This window comes from Anopheles moucheti, chromosome 3 (assembly GCF_943734755.1).
Source record: "Anopheles moucheti chromosome 3, idAnoMoucSN_F20_07, whole genome shotgun sequence".
Lineage (NCBI taxonomy): Eukaryota > Metazoa > Arthropoda > Insecta > Diptera > Culicidae > Anopheles > Anopheles moucheti.
In genome coordinates, this window is record NC_069141.1 from 24,636,948 (window position 1) to 24,658,821 (window position 21,874).

The 21,874-nt window shown below is 45.8% G+C and overlaps 3 protein-coding genes across 3 annotated transcripts; 1 reads left to right on the forward strand and 2 right to left on the reverse strand.

Annotated features, from left to right (window-relative positions):
- Positions 1-231: 231 nt before the first annotated feature.
- On the reverse strand, positions 232-1,270 carry LOC128303760 (uncharacterized). Its single transcript, XM_053040819.1, has one exon. The coding sequence runs from the start codon at positions 1,170-1,172 to the stop codon at positions 528-530; it is 645 nt and encodes a 214-aa protein (XP_052896779.1). The 5' UTR covers positions 1,173-1,270; the 3' UTR covers positions 232-527.
- Positions 1,271-7,279: 6,009 nt separating this feature from the next.
- Positions 7,280-9,252, forward strand: LOC128304251 (elongation of very long chain fatty acids protein 4). Its single transcript, XM_053041409.1, has 4 exons — positions 7,280-7,337; positions 7,413-7,690; positions 8,668-8,830; positions 8,918-9,252. The coding sequence occupies exons 1-4, from the start codon at positions 7,280-7,282 to the stop codon at positions 9,250-9,252; spliced, it is 834 nt and encodes a 277-aa protein (XP_052897369.1).
- Positions 9,253-10,307: 1,055 nt separating this feature from the next.
- On the reverse strand, positions 10,308-11,902 carry LOC128301936 (elongation of very long chain fatty acids protein AAEL008004). The gene is made up of 6 exons (XM_053038617.1): positions 11,648-11,902; positions 11,476-11,556; positions 11,231-11,414; positions 11,095-11,161; positions 10,974-11,022; positions 10,308-10,886 (listed from the first exon to the last, which is right to left on the reverse strand). The coding sequence occupies exons 1-6, from the start codon at positions 11,900-11,902 to the stop codon at positions 10,644-10,646; spliced, it is 879 nt and encodes a 292-aa protein (XP_052894577.1). The 3' UTR covers positions 10,308-10,643.
- Between the last annotated feature and the right edge of the window lie 9,972 nt (positions 11,903-21,874).

The window sequence follows — 21,874 nt, forward strand, 5'->3', positions numbered from 1 at the left end:
GAAGGTTCAGAGTATTTGTATTATACGTATAGCTATCATGGGATAGCTCTCTCTATCTGGAAGGACTTCGAGATGACTTCAACAATGACCTACTGAGAAGCATTGTATAAATCGATAGTTGGTTTAGGATTTCTGTTCTCTTTGGCCGATACTTATAGAATCAAAATCACAATGTTCAGTGACAGTTTTAAGAATGGAGGCAAATTTCTTGATACTCGTCTGATGTTCTCGATTTCTGATCATATCAGCACATTTATTAATATTTTAAGTAAAATAATTAATTTTATCAGTAAAATGATAGTTTACTGTTTTGAACAATCAATCACTAAATTTGTATTTCCAAACAACTTTTTTGTGTTAAAAGTCTATCGTGACTTGGATGTAACGTTAATGGAAGTCGTAACAGAAGCACGATATCGTGAATTTGTTTCATTTCCCACACGATAACAAAAATATATGGCAGTAGCGTTCGCATCGTACGAACTGTGGTAAAGGAACGGAAGCGCCTATTCAGCGGCAGTACGTGGTCAACAATTGACAGAGGAAACACTCCACAGACTTTCACGGTAGCATCGTTGCAGATCACGAGTCATCAACGCAAAGTTTCGATATCCTCCGCTGTACTGTTCGGCGAAAACGTAGCCACGGTAGCAGACGGATTGAAGCAGCACACAGGACCAGCTGCCCTGGACGAGATCCGGTTTGAACAGGAAGCTCTCGTCCGTTGGTCGTTCGGCAACCAGATAGAGATAGTTGGTGTCGCTCGCACGCAGATACTCCCTGGTGTCACTGTTCTGGATGTAATAATTGTTGCCCGGGCCCACGATCAAGTTCCACCGGTCGCGTTCACCCGAATTGGGGTTCACCAGTGTTGCGTACCGTTGGTTGGCGCGTCGATCGTACGAGTCTACTGCGGCCAACACCTGCCCGGTGGCGACTGAGGTGATCTGATGGCAGACGCGTCGCCGTTGCTCGTTCGCCACCGATCGACACCGTTCAATCACACAGCGTTGCGGACAGTAGAGTGCGGTGCTATACTGCGAGTAGCGTGGCACACAGCCACTCTGGGTGACGCATCCATCCGTCCGGCAACTGCTTCGCTCCTCGATGTACAGCGCGCTGGCCTGCCAGGAAATGGTCCATGCACATACGGCAAGAATCGCACGAAACATGGTGGCAGTGTCGATGGTGAGTATGTATGTATGACACGTTCGGTAACTGTGAAGACACCCGGTTTGGTACTACTGGCCCCAGTCCAGCTGAGCACACTTTTATATAGATTCCATTCGATTGCGACACACCGCTACGGGCACACACAGATGTGCGGTTGAGGAAAGGTGGGTCATCTCTATCAGCTAGAACAACGATGTAGCGGCAAATACCCATGAATGATCGAGTTGATGATCATTCGGTAAATAGATGACCGGCACTAGTACATCTCGTCTAAACAGCGGGCTGTGGCAAATGAAAAGCGTGACGGAGCAACCGATAGCGAACCGCCGGAGCAAAAAGAGAGGGCGAAAGATACGAAGAGACCGATAAGAACAGACTGAATGAGCCGGTGCATGGATGCGGGAGAAATGGTTCCGGTGATATGCACATGGCCTTGTACGCTAAAGTGCGCGGTATCGATGCGTTGATCGCTCAGTGAAACTGCTTCCAAGGTCGCTTGGTTAGCAGAGTTTATCGACGAGATGGGACGGCTGTGGAACTAGCTTCCAGTAACAAGCCGGTGCTCCCAATCCAGGTGTGTTCGGTGTGGTATCGATCAACTTCTGCTGGGATATCGGTTCTGTTTCAGTGGACGCACACAGCAGGTGTTGCTTGTGGAAGGTCGTAATGTGAGCGTCGGATGCTGCAGGCCATTTAGGATAGAAAAGCCCAAAAACGAAGGAATGACTGTTGCTCGCGGTCAGCAGAGTTCTGTTGACGGCGTAGACACGATCATTAGCACCCACCATGAGGTACTGGCCCGACACGACGTTACACAGATAGAAACAGGAGTTGTGGGCCGTCAACAGCTTCCAGATGGAACTGGCACGATTTTGCGAAAGAACCGCAAATGCCATATGGTCCTGGCGTGGATCGATCGCTGTGCTCGGCTGCAAGTATTCCTGTCCATTTATGAGCTCGTAGTAGCTGGGTGCCGGGGTCGGTGTCGTTTGCCATCCGAGCGAGAGACTAAGTGGAATTGATAGAATTATCGCTACGACCAATAGTTGTATAACAGCCATCACTTACACTCATCAACTGAGTACATGGCAAGAAGAATTGGAATCGGTTGTTTATATACCAAGCTCAAAGGGTTTGACGTAGTCGGTGTTGTCTTCCAGCAAACAGTTTAACTAGCGGCCGGAATGCCCACCTTAAATTAGTTTCAACAAATGATATGACTGGTGCAAAAGGTACGAATGCCGTGTCGTAAATAGGGAACCACCTACTGCTGGTTCGTGAATCATGAGCAGCGTGTAAGCTTCGTAATGTTTGTCTCTTACAAGTTGTGCAAGAATGAATGTACTTGTTGTAGTAAAGGGCTCGTTTGGAAAATAAAAACTTGCAAACAAATGTGAATGTGAAAAATACAAAGTAATTCTAAAAAGGAAATTATAATTAAAAACTTGAAACTATTTCAAAGTAACTTGTATATAGTTACATATCGTCATACAAGCTTGTAGTTTAAACTATTGAAGGTTGTAGCAACTAAAGTTTGGGCAAATGAAGGTGATAGCTGTTTTGAGATGTGAGATGTGTTCCATGAACTATTCGGAACTGATTTAGCTCATCTCGTGCCTGAGCATTTGATTTTTAAAATCTTTGAAAATTTGGACGTCTTTGGACATCTTGGACAGGTTTGTTATACTATGATTAGGCGTACAGCGGACCCTGAAGGTAATAGAAATAAAAATTGCTTGACAGTTGGTTCATTACACCGAAGGTCGTAAATAGAATGCCTCAAGGTATTACATGGGAGAAATAATGGAGCGTTTAGACAAGGAGGAAAAGTATAGTACTGTAGACGAGATTTCTTCATTATTCAAAAAATTCCTTGAAATATTTGAAGCAACTAGTTTAGTTTCGATGGATTATTTAAAGATGATTAATTTTTAGGTAATAATATAATCACAGCACTTGATCGTATTACATTGTGTTTTTGGATGATCGTACTTGATAACCTAAACTTGCGAAGTTGACCTCGAAGATCGTAGTTGAGAGAGATCGTAGATTATCAACATAATTCTTAGCACATTTGTTTGTGTAATATGTCAACTTTGAATCAACCCATTTTGATTGTTCGCACGTAAGTTTAAGTAGGAAAATATTTTAAAGATGAGTTGCTGTTTCGCAATGGAATATTTTATTGTACAAAATAGTTCCAAAACACCCAATTGTATACAAAAACAAATTCCATACGAATAAATCACTTATTCAAATTTCGTTAAGCGTTGTGGTACGATGTGTGCTCCCACCTGTGCAGACGATCATAATTCCAGCAGAACGAAACAGACAGACACCTAAAAGCCGGACCATGTAAAGCGCTCGCTTCACGCTCGCACCATCCGAACATGCGTCGTGTTTCTGATGTGCCAACAGGCCCGAACAGCAGTACAATTAATAACATTTGCTGCCAGCTGCCAACGTTTTGGATTTGCATTCGAATGTATCCATGCAGCGAATGCACCCACCCCCATATGCATCTTCGGGGCGGGCGGGCAAGATCAGCACCGTTACACAGAAACCGTCTTAAGGTGTGGCTGGGTGCTGAGTGCGAGTAGTATTGCATGTTCCCGGTAACAGTTTAAACAGTGCCGTCTTCCCCGCTTACGATACATTCCCGGATTAAGTGTACGGTAAACTCTAATCCTCTGCTTCTTCAAACTGCCTGCTCGCTTTCAGTATCGTCCTAAGCTGCCGGGAAACATCGTTCACGGGCTTGTGTGTACGGTTCGTCGTATTGCGCTGCCGGACTGTGCCGGAAACATGGTCATGTTTTGTGTCCTGCAAGGCGCAAGCACACCCACAAATTGATCCTTGTGAACGATTACCTTCCTCATCGCTCCGGTCACCGTCACCGAGATGGCCACTCTGCTCGTCCACGGCTGGGAGACGCTTCGGCCGAACGCTAACGGTTGCTGCTGAAAATTGGCACCATTACAACGTGCCCATTCTCGGACCGGTTTTCAACGTGCAGCCATTTTAGGGACCATTTGTAATCTCCATTTCATGTCGACAACATTTTGCTTTCAATTGTTTCACCTCGCGCTCGGTACGGTTGTCGGTACCACACCTTCTGCCGAACGGTTTTGCATTTCATCGCTTATCACTCTCGACGTCGGTATCTTTCCGGATCCATCATCACGGGAAAAAGCCTCTGACCTTTTGTTACTGTATGCAAAATATCCGCCGCATTGCCAGCGCTCAGTTTTCAAGCGATCCCAGCGGGATGTTACCAAGGACCGCTTTTTCTCTATTGCCCCCAAATTTTGATCCCGATATGCGATTCGCGAAACGAAATACACGAGCAGATTCCTGTCCCATCGGTTGCTAATCGTCATCAAGTGGTTATTTACATCAATTGCATCGATTGTGCCGCTCCGTACGGGATGGAATCGTAATCGGTCTTTCGTGCGCAGCAAATGTGCCAATGTGCGAATGGCGCACCGGTGGTCGATCCGTACTGGGAAACCAGGAACGGGGAAAGAAGCCACCAGGCATTAAAAAACGGGCAGGTTTCCGATGCTGCTGGTCGTTACTGTTAAATGGTGCCAGTCACTTTGAGCAGGTCGACGGGGCTTTTCGTGGACAATGGAAATTCGGTGCGCACTTTCTGCATCAAGGGATGAGCATCGGATTGAAGGTGAAACCTTTTTTTTTGGCGTTGATGATTTTGTGGCGCTTTTCGTTGTTCCTAGCACATGGTTGTTGCATCGTTTATGGGGTATTTGAATTGAGCCGGTGATTCTACGTGGCAGATTGTGATAGCGAGTGCAAACAACGATCACCTCAGCGTAGGCGTAGTGCATTTGTTATGGAATTGGTATAGTTCTAGTTTAATAGATTAATTACTTTTCGTTGTCGAAGTAGTGAAGAATTTTAAAAGTTCAATTGCAGACAAATGAACGAAACAGCCGGTTCTGAAGCGTTAGCCCACAGCAGCGATGTAAATAATTGCCTACATTTGGGCGCATCTCAACTTTCGTTAAACAATTTACCGCTTGTATGAAATGTTGTATAGCATTTGTTTTTATAAAATCTCATTTCCGTATGTAATATTTTTGGACATTTATGAGGAATATATTCCCTAACTTTCATGAATGTTTATTTGTTTGTTTTTCGAATACAGTAAATGCTCGAGTTACGCGGTTCTCGACTTACACGAGTTTGGAGTTACGCAAATATTAAAAAAAATTAATTTAATTTAATTTTGAAATTATCATTAGTTTAAAAATTGAGTATTCTTGATGAAAACGTATAAATATAAATAAATGTATAACGTGTAACGTAAAATTTAAACGACATATACACGATGTTTTCGAGGAAACTCGAGATACGCGGATTTCAATGGAACGGGACCTTCTATCTCGGGTATCGACTGTATTGTGTAGTTATAAAATAAATCAGTATCAAAGAGACAATAAAAAAATACTGTTCCCCCATAGATTATACCAGCTAGTTCTAGAAGTTACAAGATTCGGAATATAATATTCATCATATGATTAGAAATATGTAAAATATACTTAGTTTTATGTAAACATATATCATGCCACCGGGCCGACCCGTGTTAATCATACTAGATTATCATAGATATGGAGTTAGTATTATTGTTTTTGTGCTTGAAATAATAAATTTAAATATTATAATATTATATTAAATTGTAATCGAAATTACTGATAAATCAGTAATTTGAAAAGGATTATTGAAGTTTTAGAGAACGAATTTGTCCGCTGTTAAAACTCTAATTATAACTTGATGCTTTCGTAGAGCCTCTTTTATAGGATAATAGGTAAAAATTTTATGTGTAAGCAAAAGAGTGGTACAAGATCTCTCTAACGTTCATCGTTAAATATATTACTTAATGGAAGGAAAAATTTGTTCCTTCTTACTTCAATCATTATAATCAAAAAGGAATTGGTTTACCTCAAAAGTTTTGACATTATTGGGGCTTATTTCGACATAATTCAACCTTGACATGGTTAATCTAACTCACTAACCGTTCTTTTCGGTTCGTCGACTCATCAATGCACCTTGCATCAAGTGGAGAAAGCTCCGCTCATGAGATGCTAGCGGTTGATGAATAATTGTTTTCCGAAAGTGCACACAAGCACGCACAATTGTCATGACATCTAACGCGCAAAAGTCTGTCCGTAGCAGAGCAGAGTTACCCCATTTGAGCGCGACACTGCGCGCGATGCGGGAGCAGATATTCAAAGTGACTAAAACTCCGGTCGCCACAAACACAACGCGCGAGTCACTAGAGTCAATCAGTCCTCCGAGCGGCTCAACAATGCGGTAAATTCTTCATCAACTCATCCAAACCGTCTGGGCCGCACGCCGTGCACCTCTGCATCACCGCCCAAAAACCCTCAGGTGCATAATCTTAAGTAACGAAACTTTCCCCTTTTTGTACATCCCGGTGCCCGGCAAGTCAGGCGGGCGGGCGGGGACTTTCTTATGATCGGCTTTCAACGGTTGGCGAAGGGCTGTCAGAAATTGCAACGCCTGCTGCGGGGTAATGCAAAACGCAAAGAAAACAAAACCCAAACAGGAACAAATAAACGCGATCTGATCGATGTTAACGCAATTGCCGGTGGTGAAGCACACGTGTGAGCGTGCCTTGTTGCGGGACCGAAGGGAAGGAAAAATAAAAAGGGACAAATAATCACTTTCCAGCAACAACAATACATCAGATCAGCCGGGGCTGTTGTGGTCATGGTCGTGTCTCGCCGGGGTCGTAAAATCCTCTTCACTTCATCCCTTTCGGGCTGGACAGGAGACGATAAATGAGGTGTTGTTCGGTGGGCGCCCTGTTGGCAGTGGTCGGGCAGGAAGGGAAGGGTCACCAGAGTGTGTGTGTGTGGAAGACACTTTCCTCGGTTTCACTTTTCTTGCCGGAATTTCGCGAAACGGGGCCCTTTCGCGGTTGCCAGTGGTTGCACTTCCCGATCAGTCAGTCCGTGACGGTGCGCGAGCTTGAACAGAGCTACCCTTTTTGCTGCAAGTTGTTTGGAGACAGTTTCGTACACTAATCATTACAAAGTGAAACGTGTGAAACATTCGCACGATGAGTAATTATGTGGAAAGAATTTCGGTGCAATACCACAACTTCTCCCAGGGTGCAGGTGCGCAATTCTTCATAGGTTCTAAGTTTTCCGAAAGGATGGCAATGCGTTAACGATGTGTGTGTTTGTGTTTAGATCCCCTAATCGATAGCTGGGCACTGATGCAGACGCCAACGCCGATCCTGTCGATCACGGGGCTGTATCTGCTGTTCGTCCTGTGGGTCGGTCCGCGCTGGATGGAGCAACGTAAACCGTTCGAGCTGAAGCACACACTGATTGTGTACAACGCGGCCCAAGTGGTGGTATCAACCGCGTTCTGTTTGACGCCCTTCTTTACCGGCCTGTTCGGGCAGTACATGTCGATGTCCTGCGGTGCACCGATGACTGGCGTTAGCAAAGAGCTCCAGCTGACGGTAGGCCGTTAATTAGCAATTAATTCCCACTCAACCCTTGCCGCGATCGTAAGAAGGATGAAGCTCAGTTACAGCGGTAGATCAAGCTTGGACGCATGTGTTTTTTTTTGTGTGCGTTTGATGATCAAAATGGCACACGGCTGTATTAATGGGAGACAAAACTCCTCACACTGTATTACTCGGAAAATGGAGATTAAACTTTAGGAGCAGCCTCTGTTCGCAGTTTGCCCGGGTGGAGGTTAAACTCATTACAGTGATTAATTTCGTTCCACCAAATGTGAGGAACGCGAGCCGTGCGAGGTATCGCGAGAAGCCTTCTATACACACACGGTACATTTTTTGTTGCTTAATGCATTCATTTCCTTTGCCAGTTCTGCTTGGCCAATTCGTTTTGGGTATTCCGTTGATGTTTGTTTTTTTTTGTTTCTTGTTTCGTCGAATCAGATGGTGCGATACTTGCTTAAGCAGTTTCCTGTTTTGATGTTTGGAGTTTCATTAACTTTTCTTCTGCCGTAGAATCGGTGTGAATGTACAGGCGAGATTAAAATTGTGCCGACAGCACATGAGCACCAGCATGAACGTGTAGCTAATTTAGCGCACGTTAATGCATGATTGAATTATTGATTTGGTTTGCTTTTTTTGCGTTGTTTCGTAATGCCGTGACTCGGCAGAACTTTTGTGTGTGTGTGTTGTGAAATCGGATGATTTAATTAAGTCATTTGCGTCTTTACGATGATCATTGCTTTGTCTGGGTGGCTGGAATTGCTTCACATCGGCAAATGAGTTACACCCTTTTTTTTGTGAAGTGCACTTATGGTTTGAACTTTCAAGAATATTTCTTACGAAGATGCTTCAAATAAGCTCGCTAGAAGCTTGTTGGATGTAATTTCGTTTTAGTGTACCATCGAGCCGAAATAGACAAAACCTTGAAGGTATAAAGTTCACCCGTAACGACATTAACTTTCTCCCCGAAAAAGGTCTGGAACGGTGCCTGGATGTACCTGATGCTGAAAATCGTGGAACTGCTCGATACCGTGTTCTTCGTGCTGCGAAAGAAGCAGAACCAGGTGTCGTTTCTGCACGTGTACCACCACACGATAATGGTCCTGTTCACGTGGTTCTATTTGAAGTACATTCCCGGTAAGTGGCCCCGTCACGGTAGCAAATTAGTCTGTGCAATCCGGAAACTAACCCCAACCGTTTGTTTGGGCTTTCGTACCTACGCAGGGACGCAGGCAGCATTTATCGGTGTGCTGAACTCGTTCGTGCACATCTTCATGTACAGCTACTACCTCATAGCCGCCCTCGGACCGCAGTCCGTGCAGGAGAAGCGTCTATTCGACCGGAAGTACCTGTTCTGGAAGCGCTATCTGACGACGCTACAGCTGCTGCAGTTCGGCATTATGCTGTGCTATTTCGTGCTGATCAACAGCATGCAGTGTCAGGTGCCGCGCGCATTAACGTACTTCTTCGTCAGCAACATTACCATCTTTCTGTTCCTGTTCATCAACTTCTACCGGAAGGCGTACCGGAAGCGGCCGGTTAGCGCGAAGGTGGATTAAATAGATGTAAGGGAATTTCGTAAGACACATTTTTTTAATTTATTTATTCAACCAGTCATGCGAATGCCGGACCGCGGTGCAGTAGTTAATGCAAAATAAAGCGTAGTTTTAGTACTGCTTGAAGACGAACCAAACGGTCGGGAATGTGTTTTAGGCCACTCAACGTCCGGACCGGGATGCTGTCATTTGGTCGCGTGTGCTGACAGCATCGTGCGCTCCCAAAATCAAACACCGAACACCGGCTAAACCGGTTCTTTATCTTTTCTTTCACTCGACCGGTTGGGCCGTCTGCCATACCTTGAGCGCGCCACGTTAAGATGCGGTCAAGCGTTTTTGGTTTCCATTTCGAAAAGAGACACAAACGTACCATCCCGTTCGCTCGATTGAAAAATAGTTTTTTTGTGTGTGTTGGGAGTTTCCAGGGTTCGCACAATTCGCCCCGAAACGCTTAGCCCCCCCGGTAGTTAAATTATGCAAAACTAAAACCTCAACCAAATGTGTCGCCAAATCTGTGCCATGCTTCGACGTGGAACGGGTGCGGTACCAAACGGTTTGGATTTTGGCAACAACAACAGTCAATAATAAACAGAACGAAAGCGACCAACAATAACCCGCGTTTAGGTAATCGTGCAGGTAGACGTGGACACAAAACCAATAAGATTGCAGCTAGAAAATCTTGACAAATGACAAGTCGGTCAAACCACTATGCAATCGACCTTGGGAGTGCTGTGGGGAGCGATTAGTTGCGCATGGGATCGATCCGTCTCTTACCTTTTGGGGTGGTTTCCTGTGGCTGTGAAACAAAAGTAAAAGTATTTAGTCAAAACGCATGGGAATACTCGGGGAAGTTTAGGTATCTCCTGGACACCACCACAAAGTGTGTCCGGTTTCCAGTGACGTAAACTCAGCAGGTCGCAGGTGTTCAGAGCCACATGTTTCAGTTGTATCATTAATTTATTTTTCTTTATAAAACGAAATTAGCTTACTGACTAATATTACACTAGATCGCTACCTAACCGTACGATTTCGGAATCGATCACTCGCCCCTCCCCTTCCCCCCATTGCGGCCTGTCCCCATTGAGCTTCGGGACTTCCATTCCTTGTGGGCTTGCCACGAGAGCGGCGGAAGGCAATCGGGCAACTAGCACGCAACTAGCTATCATGGTACATTCAAGGTACGTCGAGAAAACGGAACACGGTCCCGTCCACTGGTACTGGAGTGGTGGTGGCGGTGGTGGTCGAGATGGTGGTTTTGCGGCATAGGAATAGGGGGCCCGGCAGCACCCGACGTGATGGCGCCGTTTGATATCTATTGGTTTGCTGGGTGTTAACGTGTGTTACGTTTGAAGACTGGTAGGATCGGTGGCGTTGGACCGCTGGTGACACATTTCTCACAGCTCCTTGCTGGCGACCTTTGGCGAGTTATTGTTTTCGATCGGCGGTTTGGCGGTACCATCGGTGGCAGTGACTTTTCCGGCGGACTTTTTCGCACCGTACGACTTCTTGTAGAAGTCATTGAACAGCATGTAGAAGAAGATCGCGTTCGGCAGGGTGAAGAAGACGGACCAGCGCGGGTAGCCGCAGTCGGTCCACAGCAGCTGAGCGGAGTGACCGAATGCCATACCGAACTGGACCTGGAAGAGTTGAGTGAGGGAGTTGAGGGAGAGAAAGCGATATTATGCAAGGTTGGAATCTCATTTCAGCAAATTTGCTATTCTTACCATCTGCAGGTTGGTGATGTACTTCTTCCACCAGAGATACTTCTGATACCTGTAGAGCAGATATGACGCGTAAAAGATTAGACATTGGAGAAAGTAATTCTTAACATTTGTCCCAACTTACTGAGGTCCCATCGCAGCCATCATGTAGTACGTGTACATAACAATGTGTACGAAAGAGTTGATCACACCTGCGACAAGCGAAAAAAGAACATGAAGCAATCGTAGCAGAAAACGCTTGTCAAGGTTTTCGAACTAACCAATAAATGTGCCGTGTCCTCCGGGGTAGTACTTGGTAGCGCCCCAGGAGATCATTGGCATGACGGTGTGGTGGTACAGGTGCAGGAAGGTGATCTGGTTGTCTTTCTTCCGTAGCGTGAAGAACACCGTATCCAGCAGCTCGGAAATTTTGGCCAGGAAGTACACGTAGCAGCCGCGGGCAACCTATGGAGCAGTGATTGACCTCAAAAAAAAAAACATCCTTCAAACCATTCAACGTCCTTACCCTCATGGCGACGGGATTATCGTTAAAGTCCACCGGTTGACATCTCCAGCTGTAGTGTCGTAGCCAGGCACCGTCCAGACCCTGCAGTTTGGAAAGGCAATGGAAGAGGGCAAGAGAGGTGTAAAAGCTAACATCGCCACGTCACGTCACGCTCGGGCCGCTTATCACATACCTCAGCGAACAGATATATGCTGACTAGAACTTGTATGAAGTTGTACACGACCAGGGTCTTTTGCATCTGGAACGGTTTTCGGTTTGCCATGTACTTGGGCCCAAAGTTAAGCACGAAGTACAGGTAGCAGGCAATGATGGTTAAACCCGGCACCGGTGACGATATCAGCGGCCAGTGGTTTGTCCGCGGATCGGCCAGCTCGGTGAAGATGAAGTCCCAGTAGTTGGACGATGTGGTCGCATTTGTGGTCGCCATTTCTGGTGGGTGTTTTTGTGTAGTTTTGGGATAGTTTTCAGACTTATAAGCAGCACACTGTGCACTGGACCTCGGACGCCAATCGGATCGCGGGGAGTTTTGTTTAGCACTTGATCGTGAACTGATGGTGAGCCTAGCGAGCTTCTGCGGACACCGTTGACATTGACCGGCTGTTCAAGTCTTTTTTGGGGGGTTGTATCTGAGGGGTAAAGGAGAGGGAAGAATAGAGGACACATACAGCGCGCGTTAATGAATGGCGGTACAGGTGTGGCAGAGGCAAAGATCAACAAATGTCATCGCACCGAAGGGGAATTTTTTTTTATTAAAAATCACGCAACGCAGGAGGATTTCCTAGCGATGAAACAATGCTGCATTCATTGACCGTTATAATTTAGTCAATATTCCAAAGCCCACACATTCTCTGACAGATGAAATACATTCCTGTTCTAATGCATTCAACACGTGACACGGTAGCTTACAGGTTGTTGACTACTTTTTATAAATGTATTTCCCCCAGTCGGTAGCGTAAAGGAATTAATTCATAGCAGTAACGTATCCTACAAGGACAACATACCGTTTTATGGCCAATGCATTAGAAAAGTTTAATATTTTTGCATTTTAGTTGCTTTCCATTTGCATCAGATGGGATCGTTTCCTGGTTATAATTAACTTCCTAGTGGCAGATGTTTGAGAATATCGCTGACATTTCATTAAGCATTCCTAATACGATACTGTCCCATCGATAACGGGTTAAATGAGACCGTACCGATATCAGTTACACCGGTTAGAACCAGTTTGAATCGTTTGTTTCCGGCACGACTGCTGAGCGAATCTCATTGATATTATGCTAAATTGAAGCATACGGAAAACGGTTTGTATGGTTGCTGCTTTACCATAATTTACGATTGTAAACAAGTGCTTAATCCGAAGCGGTAACATAACGGATGGCAAGCATTTGAATGTGATGATCGTGAAGATGCACAGCGAATATGCGATCGGCAACGAAAAGCGACGAACCCCTGTTCGCTGTTGCAATCGATGCAAACAACCCCGGCGACTTCAACGACCGTTCCGCCACGAACGGGAGTGTGCGAGCGATCGCGTCTTGTGCCTGCCAGCAGATCGCGTAACGGCGATATCGTTTGACTGGTGGCATTGAATCGTGGCGGTTTTACCATCTGCGGCCGGTTGACCTTAGAATCGGTCGGTAGATAGTTAGATTCCGCCGGGCAAAAAGGGTTTTTTGCGCTACTGGTAGCAGTGCGCATTGCAAAACCACGATCGATGTGACACTGATCGTCACAAGCGTGGCATATGCTTGTTTACGACTTGCGCTGATGCTGACAGTGCTGATTTCCCAATCCGGCACAAGAACGTTTCCGACCACAGTGTTTAGTGAGGATGTGCCAGAGCCTACACGATGGTACGGCTAGCGATAGAGACCTTACGGCTAGGAAATTATCGCCCCATTACGCCCTTGACTTCTGTTAGCTTATGCTGCTGTGTGCCGGTACGCAGAATGTGGAAGTCAGCCACGGTCGGTAGGGTGCAAAATGTTTCTTCCGACCGATGGCTTTACCTGTGCGCGCACACACAGCCACGTTCATCTGATGGCAAATAATGCAAACATGTAGCGACTGTAGTGGTGACTGATTGATGCCGGTGGTATGCTATTGCTCATCTAGCGCTTTGTTGATTTAGAATCTTGCCGTTGTAAGGCTTTCCTAAATTTGCAGACGACAATATTTGTGGTTAAATAACAGTGACTGCAAAGTTATTGGTTTCGCTTTGTTATGATCGCAAATATAGCGTTTGCGCAACTGTTGCTATTAATTAATGGTACACAACACAGGCTTGAAGTTGATTTGAACCGTTAAGGTAATGAAATTTGTGTCTGTTGTTTTTCGCATTACAAATGGATGCGGAGTTTTTTGAGGTCTAATGAGTTTTAGTGACATTTTTTCATGATGTCTGTAGAGATAGTTTTTTTTTTAACTTTAAGCAACTGATTCACACTTCTTGGAGACGTGCAATCGATCGAACTGTTCACTTACAATATGTTTTATAGGATTTCTTAGCGATTAATCGGTGTCGGTGTCATAAATAGCTAAGATCTCTACCCTTGAATTCCTCTTCGTCAATAACTCCGGATCCTCTAGGGCACTTAAAAATATTCAATGTCAGATCGCTCCACAGACAGGCGGGTGAAATGCAAACAGGCGTTCGCGTACGATTTTGCTTTCAATTGAACTTGTCTATCCGTCCGGCCGTCCGGCGTTCAAGAGAAATGGCTGCAAGCGTTGAAGGGGACACAGCAAGGGAGTAAATATTTACCACCAGCCACAACCACCATCGACCGTAGTTTGCATCGTATGGCGTTGAAGATGTTCTTTGATGCCGGTGGTGGTGAACAAAAAAAATATTCATTCATAGGTCAGGGATGGGTGAGGGTGAGTGGCTGTCGCCAAACAGCAACCACCTGACCTAGTGTTGGCCCGTCATCATCCGGCACAAGCTTGGGCAATCGGTTTCGCTTGAGCGTGTTTGTGATTGTTTGTAAATTTTTTGGTACGATTTCATGTTTCTCCCAAGTGACACCGAGCGTTGCGCAAATACCGGTGCACGTGCCTTTCGAGAAGGTTGCATTAATTCTTAGTGCAAGACAAGATGAATGAATGGGACGATCGAAAGCATTTTATTGCAACCTTGAACATAAAACAGCCCCGAGAAGCGAATGGGAAATTCAAAGCAGTTGTGCCAAATGATCGATTTATTAAGATCAAGTTTGTCTAATGTACCACATTAGCCCGCTGACCGCTCGGGAGCTCGGTACGTCAGTGGCAGATATTAATACTGTTCATTTCACTGCCAAACAGGTAGCTCATTTATCAACTCCAAGGGTGCCCCAAAACACCTTGCCCAATCTTGCGTGATTTTGTCTTAAATATAGCCCTGTCGCAAACGGAGCATACTTTTGGGGTGGCAAAAAACTGCACTACCCGCGCACTGATGCAACGATGCTGCGCGGTAGTAGCTGGTAACAGTTTATCTCGATTGCCGAATAAGTTTTAAAGCGTTGCTGTTGCTTCACGCGATGTGTTTTGGGTGTGTGCGTACACACTGTTCGAGGTGTGCTGCACGAACGATTAGTATGGACAGAAAATAAAGTCCACGATGAATGAAAGTTTGGAAGTTTTTTTTTCTCTCCGGATTTTTAAGAGGTATTTACGGACCATCCTTAGAGACACACGAACACAAGCGCAGCGTGAGTGTTTAGTGTTCGAAAATCATTATCTTTCCGTATTGGGGGCATACTAGGTGACGTGATGTTTTTTTTTCTTCTCTCTCTTCTTTCGATAAATGGAACAGCATAATAGGACGGATGGCTTGCGCATACCGGCCGGGCCGTGTTTCGATGCATATTTGGTGAGCGATCGAGCGTACGGAACCGTGAGCCCGTTTTGCAGACCAGTCGAGCAGTCGCGATGCGTCGCAGCATCTTGCGGCGGCGTGTCAGTAATAGCGACCTATTACCTAATCACGGACGCAGGTGGAGGAGAAGAAAACAACAAAGAGAGAGGAAGAGAGAAAGAGAGAGGGGAGGATAATGAAAGTGATGTATAATCACGTATATATAAAAAAAAACAACAACACCTTACCGCAATCTATGCGATCGTACACGCGTGACGGGGTTCGTCGCTTCAAAAAGCAAGCGTTGAAGTCTTTCGTTTTCAAACAAGTGCCACTCGAAGAAAACTTTCGTCTGTAGCACCGTTTTGTTGGGGTTGGGTTTGCAAATGAAATGGCGACGATCGGTCATTGCCTAAGCGACGACGCTGATCGTGGGTCAAGTTCAATTTCCCTCTCGTTACCCGTTGTACTGACGATAATGCGCTCAAGTGCAATGGAGCTCTATTATGGCAACTGGTGAAGGTTACCTGTTTCGGATGGAACTGTAATTGAAACTGGTTTTTTTCTGTTATGCCTGTGCACAGTTGGGTTGTTATGCGGTCACTGGTTAGCAATAGGCTTCTATTGGTAAACATAAACGTTTGGGTCGTTATTAAAACTTTAAAATAAAGACACATTATAAACGATAAGTTAACCGAGGAAATTCATCACGTTTGTCTGTTGAAGAAGAGCATCGGTGTCGAAACATTCAAAAAGTAAAAGGAGTACCTTTAGGGTGAAATTGATTTGTCAATAATCGATTAGTTCCTACGATGGGTTCATTAGGTAATTGACCTAATTGAGGGAACAGGCTTCATCACCCATTTGCAAGGACCAACACCAGACACCAGTCTCGCGGCTAATGCCATAATTGAAGTGCCTCATTTACGTCTGCTTTCATTCCAGCACTCATTTCGTCACCGGAGAACCGGAACCAATACGGGAGGCATCACGACGGACGACGCGAGTGATCGTACTGTGCGCAGGGTTATTATTAGAATTATTGCAGCAACAACCTATACGATCGCTCCCGGGTCACACACGAAACGCTTTGCCATTGATTTACGCCTTGCTGATTAAACCTTTGGCGTGAACCCTATGCAATTAATTTGCTGCTCGTCTAATCGATGCGGCCACACGCAACGACACATGTGCTGGATGGACAATGGTTCGTGCGAATGATTTTATTGATGCCTGGCGGGAGGATAAAGGGTTTGATGGCAAAGCTTTGCACGCGCAATACTCAATCACAGGTGAACCTATTAGTGGTTTAGCCACCTCAATTTTTGCACTGTAACGATAGAATTTGAGCAACAGATTGTAGGGGAAGGTGGAAAATTCCCTGTTCCACGCAGGGGAAACCGTTTGTGTGTGTAATGGGCAGATGAGGTTTTGTCCAGCCATATCACGAAGCGAACGAAATTAAATAGGCCTTAAAGGGGGTTATGAAAGCGAGGAAGTTAATACATTCAGTTTGGATGCTCAAGCGGAAAAACATTTCACTCTCCCGGGGAATGATTCGATGCCGGGCCCGGAATTCAATCGGTGGATCGTGATCTGAAAGATGATTAAGATAGGCGCATCTTACATGATATACGACTATTTGCGCTCACTAATCGGCATCGGGCGGCAGTGGTAGTAGTAATGGCAACGATCGTTTGCTGACGCTCGCAGTGTAAACCTGTTCTCGAAAGATTCTACCGAAGCGACCTAGTAGCAACTCAAAGCAAAGCAGAGAATACTCTAAAGTCTACACTGGCAGGTTGGTTTAGATGCTGTTGTCCAACGCTAGGATTGAGTGTGTGTCTTATGTGGGTCCAAAATTGCGTCTCTTTGCTACGCCCGGGTAGGTTTGCATATCGTCAGAGAAGCCTTCAAGCAGTTCGTCAAGGAATTTCCCTTCTGATTTGACTTTTACGATCTGTTTACGAGTTCATCGGCGTTTATGGCGGCTGCAGTGACGGTTTGTTGATAGGGGATGCTAGGTGGAAAAAACAACCAACAAACCACGTGCTAAGGTCGTTCGTACGTCGCTTTGCCCCGGATGGAAATGATAAACAGCTTTCGTCAACGCGCGTGCGACGCGCATGTAGCGTTTTTCTTAATGGGCCTTGCTTTCAACGGGTCAACCGCTCACATCCAGATGGTCCAACTAAGATGTGCAAGCTCGTCCACCTAATGTTAGATATAAAGCTATGTACGAACCATATGGATCGAGGGAGAGATAAAAGAAGAGAAAAAAACACCCCCTCGACTCGAAATCTAGAAAATTCCACCCGAAAACATTTCGTTTCGATCATTAGCGTGCCGCTGCAGGTGGTCGTACTAACGAACTGAATCGCACCCTCGCCGGCCAAATGATCACCCTTTCGGGGTGGGTCCCTAGCCCGGCGAGTGTTGCCAAATTTGTAACCTTATCATGACGCAAGCCATCAAGGTGGGTGCAGTGAAAAATGCATTACCCAAAAAATGGCTAATGGGACCGACCACCAGATCGGGGGTGAGATCGCGGGGCTAAATTAATTCGTGTGCAGCTCTGTGGCAAACACTGCACAAAGCAATGCCAACACTAATTCGTTAACCTTCGACTTTTTCGATAGAAATGGTGGTGCGTAAGCTTACGGGTGGTGCTAACAAGCCACATCGCTTGGCTCACGAAGGTGGGCTGAGAGTTTTGAGATTACAAATAAAACCCCAGCCACCTCGTTGTCACAAAAACGTCGCAAACGTCAACCGGCGGTTTGGGAGTTGTGTTTTCCCGCCGATTTTCCCACCCCGTCAAGCGTTATCGTTGCGAGTGCGCTTTTCCGCGCAGCGGCTTTTAATTTGTGCCGATATTGTTCCAGTTTAGGGGGTTTGTAACGGGGGGTGTGAGAAAGAAAAGCGCAGCCGGAGTTGTAACGCGCTGCTGTGTTGCTCTTGTCAATGGTTGGCAAGGTCAGTCTCAGAGCCGTTTCACACAGTATGAATGAATTGATTCCATTGCAAGCGGAGCAGACTTGTCTTGTGCGAGCATTGTTTGGTTGATATTGGTTGCAATTAGGAAGATCTGCGTTTGTCTAATTTGTCCTGCTAATTCCAGTTCCGTCGCCACAGAAAAAAGGCGCTTTAAATACAACGCCTATACTTACCACAAGCCAAGAACAGCTGTTCCGGTTGTTCCGAATGTGTCAAAAATCTTCGGCACACGCCCGTGTTTTGTTTTTTTTTGTGTGGAATGTCACCTCCGGAATGGCAGGACCTCTTAACACAGAACCTGGCACTAGGACACTAGTAACACTGCAACAGTTTTTCCCCCTATTTGTTTCACTACAATTTCCACCCGAAACAGGTGCGAATGGTTCACTATTTCAGCGTCAGTCGGCACGAACTGTCACTGTGTTTTGAGCGGGCGAAACACGCCACTTGCTGGTGGTATGTAATGCAGCAAAACGGAATCCTACACAGCGTCTACGGAACATCGATGGGGGGAGGGGGCACGGAAGAGAACAGAGAACAGAGATAGATGAACAAGATGAAGGTGAATGAAAATGAGAGGAAAAATAAATGTTGGTGGTGTACAGCCTGGTGCCGCGCTAGTGCGCAAATGCAAACACGCGGCCCGGCGATTTGGAATTTTTTGCAATATCCAGAGCGGGAACTGTCACTTTGGCAAACGCACACGAGCAACACCCACCAAGGCACACGTCAAAAAGTTGCACACGTCCGTTTCGCTGTAACGAAAGGATTCACTGCGCCTTCGGTGTGTCGCTGTTGCGGTACGGTCTGGATCACACTCGTTTCTGTCCGTGTCGCTGTTTTGTCCGGCAGGCGTACAACCCGCGCTCACTGTACCAAACTGTCCTTGCAGAAGCAATTCTTCACTCGAAGGAAAGTTCCACCAATGTATGCAATTTTCCGGCTACTTTGCAACCGCCACCGCCGGCCGTACCTTTTTAACTTGTAAATGTTGTCCACTTTTTGCCACCCAGCGCACCGGCAGCCGCAGCATTAATGGACGCGTAACACAGGATCGAAATGGATTAGAGTGTGGAGAGCAACCACAAAAAAAAAACAAAACAACAATCGAAGCAACCCGCGAATGCAAAGCAGCGCGACGCGACCGCAGCGAGGAGACGCAATAAATTAAATCTAACGCACCGAACGGCACTGCGCTTTATAAAAGCTTCACTGGGGTTGTAGCAAAAAACAAAAAAAAGGGGGAGAGATTAACTCCGGAACGGACTCCATACGTTCGACATTTGCTGGCTGGTGGGGTTTTCCCTCTCTGTTGCTCGCGGGGTCGGTCGGGCCCGGCTGGTGCTGTTCGCTAACGCTATTCACACCCTCTTACTACTCCGCACACAAACACACGGGCTGGGGGATGCTGTAGGTCGGGGAGATTTATGACGATCGCGAGGATTCTAGCGATGCGTTCTCACTCTCACAACGATCGTTACGTTTTCGATTTTCACTGAGTACATGTGCGTACGGTAGGTGGGAATACGCAGCGTATTAGTGATTGCGAAAAAAACAATGCAGGCGATCTTGAATGGATGAGCTTTTGCTAACGACGTAGAAAATGGCCCCGATCCAGCGGGAAGACACGAGCGGGTTCGTCGCCTACGGGCTTGAGTTAGTATTTTTCTTCAGGACTATTTAATTCGCGCACTTGACGTAAAACGGTTGCTAAATTTAAGGTTTGAATAGTAAAGTAACGAACCTTCTACTTGTCAAACTCCAGCACACTAATTAGCACTGAGATGCGTTCGTCAGGAGTCGGACATAGTCGTACCCCTCCCGGGTATCACTTTCATCACTCCGCAGCACTGGCAAACGTGGAAGACGATCCGCAGCCTCGCGTTACTTCTTACACAGAGCAGATGAAGTGTTACGGTGGTTGGTAAGTCTTTCCAAAACAAAAAAGAACCCTTTTTTTTTAGTGTGTCGTCCGTAAACGTCCGAATACGTTCGTGGCAGCAACTAAACTAAACGGAATCGTTAGTGAACTGGTTGGTTTAAAGGTGATGTGATACGTTTCTTTTTCCTTCGCTTATCGGCCGTCCCGCTCACATCCGCCATTTGGATACGCTGAAATGGTTTGCCGCCGGGCGGCCCAAAAACCTGCCCTGCCGAAAACAAGAAAATGTGTTGCGACGTTTGATATGAAGCTGAACGGTGGACTTTGGATTTCAAATATTCAGCTACCAGCCACCAAAAGACAGCAAAAAAAAATGCTGGTATTGAAATCGTCTCTAAGTTGTCTGTAAAATCCACATTTGAGTTTTGTGTCTCGCTCGGGTGTTATCGAATTGGCTGGCGGTGTTGTTGATGGGGCGTGAGTTGCTGATGCGCTGATATTGGAGAATATGGGAAGCAAATCGTATCAGTAGGGCTTTCCGAGATGGGGTTTTTAAGTTGTTTTTTCAATATATCTAGCCACGCGAGAGTTGATAGAAGTATTTGTCGTTGTTGGCAGTTGGTACGTTGTGTTGGTACAACCTTCGTCCGTATGGCATCCACACCAGTTTCATCAATCTCAGATAAGAGTTATCACGCTACATTTACATGAAACGTATGTTTGTAACCTTCATGCTGTTGGTGATCATCATCTTCATCTTCTGAGTTGCTAAAACTGGATTGTATGAGTACATTTGAGCGCAGCAGAATTCATTGAAACCATACTCAAATGATCGCAGACATAAACAAGTCGATTAACTAGAAACTCTATCGAACCGAATCGAATGACATAAAATTCCAGCAAAGCTTTAAGCCCCGTTCAGTTACGGATGACATCAAGGAAGGAACCAGCAGGATATTTGGCATAATTCTTCTCCCGTTAAATAATAAGGTGTGCTTCAGTGTGCGTGTCGCTGCTCGAAATGCGTCATTCTTGCGCACGGGCAACTGCTGTTTGCGAGACGATATCAAAAACCGGAAAAAGCGTTGTGATGTTCTGTTTTCCGAATTTTTGGGTTTGGACTTTCCATGCACTACCTTCCTACCCGGTGGCCTCCGTTACCGGTCACTGAACCGGATTGGCATGTTCGAACGTTCGAGAATAGGCGTTTCTGCAGAGTCTTCAGAGTTTCTGCATGAGAGTCTTTACGTGAAAATTGGCAAGTTGGCGAAAGGAGGATGCATCGGAATGTTTTGGAACGAGTTTGTGGGAAGAAGGAAAAAAAAACAGCGTCGATAAAGTATTAATAAAGAATAATCCTTATGTTATGGTAGCGCATAACGAAGAAAACGAATATGGCTCTGGACCGTTAGGAAGGGATTAGAAGGTCAGAAAGTTTTGAGAATTTTCTCTTTTTCGATCAAATAAACGATCGATAATTTCTACAAAAACTTCATCACAGCAAGATCATTTTTATGCAATTTGTTGAATTCTCCGGTGAACTTGCACCGCTAGCAACAAGATGACCCAACATCGACGACAGCGCGACGATCGAGTGAAGTAACCGAAGGGGTCAGCGTTGCAATCAGACCATGTCGAAGGTGGCATAAATTAGCGAAGCGCAGTTTTCACTTTCCAGTCAG

Coding starts and splice junctions, on each gene's coding strand:
- LOC128303760 (XM_053040819.1), bottom strand. CDS start 1,172: ATGTTTCGTGCGATTCTTGCCGTATGTGCATGGACCATTTCCTGGCAG.
- LOC128304251 (XM_053041409.1), top strand. CDS start 7,280: ATGAGTAATTATGTGGAAAGAATTTCGGTGCAATACCACAACTTCTCC. Junction 7,691..8,667: donor GCAAAGAGCTCCAGCTGACG/GTAGGCCGTTAA, acceptor TCCCCGAAAAAG/GTCTGGAACGGTGCCTGGAT. Junction 8,831..8,917: donor CTATTTGAAGTACATTCCCG/GTAAGTGGCCCC, acceptor GTACCTACGCAG/GGACGCAGGCAGCATTTATC.
- LOC128301936 (XM_053038617.1), bottom strand. CDS start 11,902: ATGGCGACCACAAATGCGACCACATCGTCCAACTACTGGGACTTCATC. Junction 11,557..11,647: donor GCATATATCTGTTCGCTGAG/GTATGTGATAAG, acceptor TCCAAACTGCAG/GGTCTGGACGGTGCCTGGCT. Junction 11,162..11,230: donor AGGACACGGCACATTTATTG/GTTAGTTCGAAA, acceptor CGCTTGTCGCAG/GTGTGATCAACTCTTTCGTA.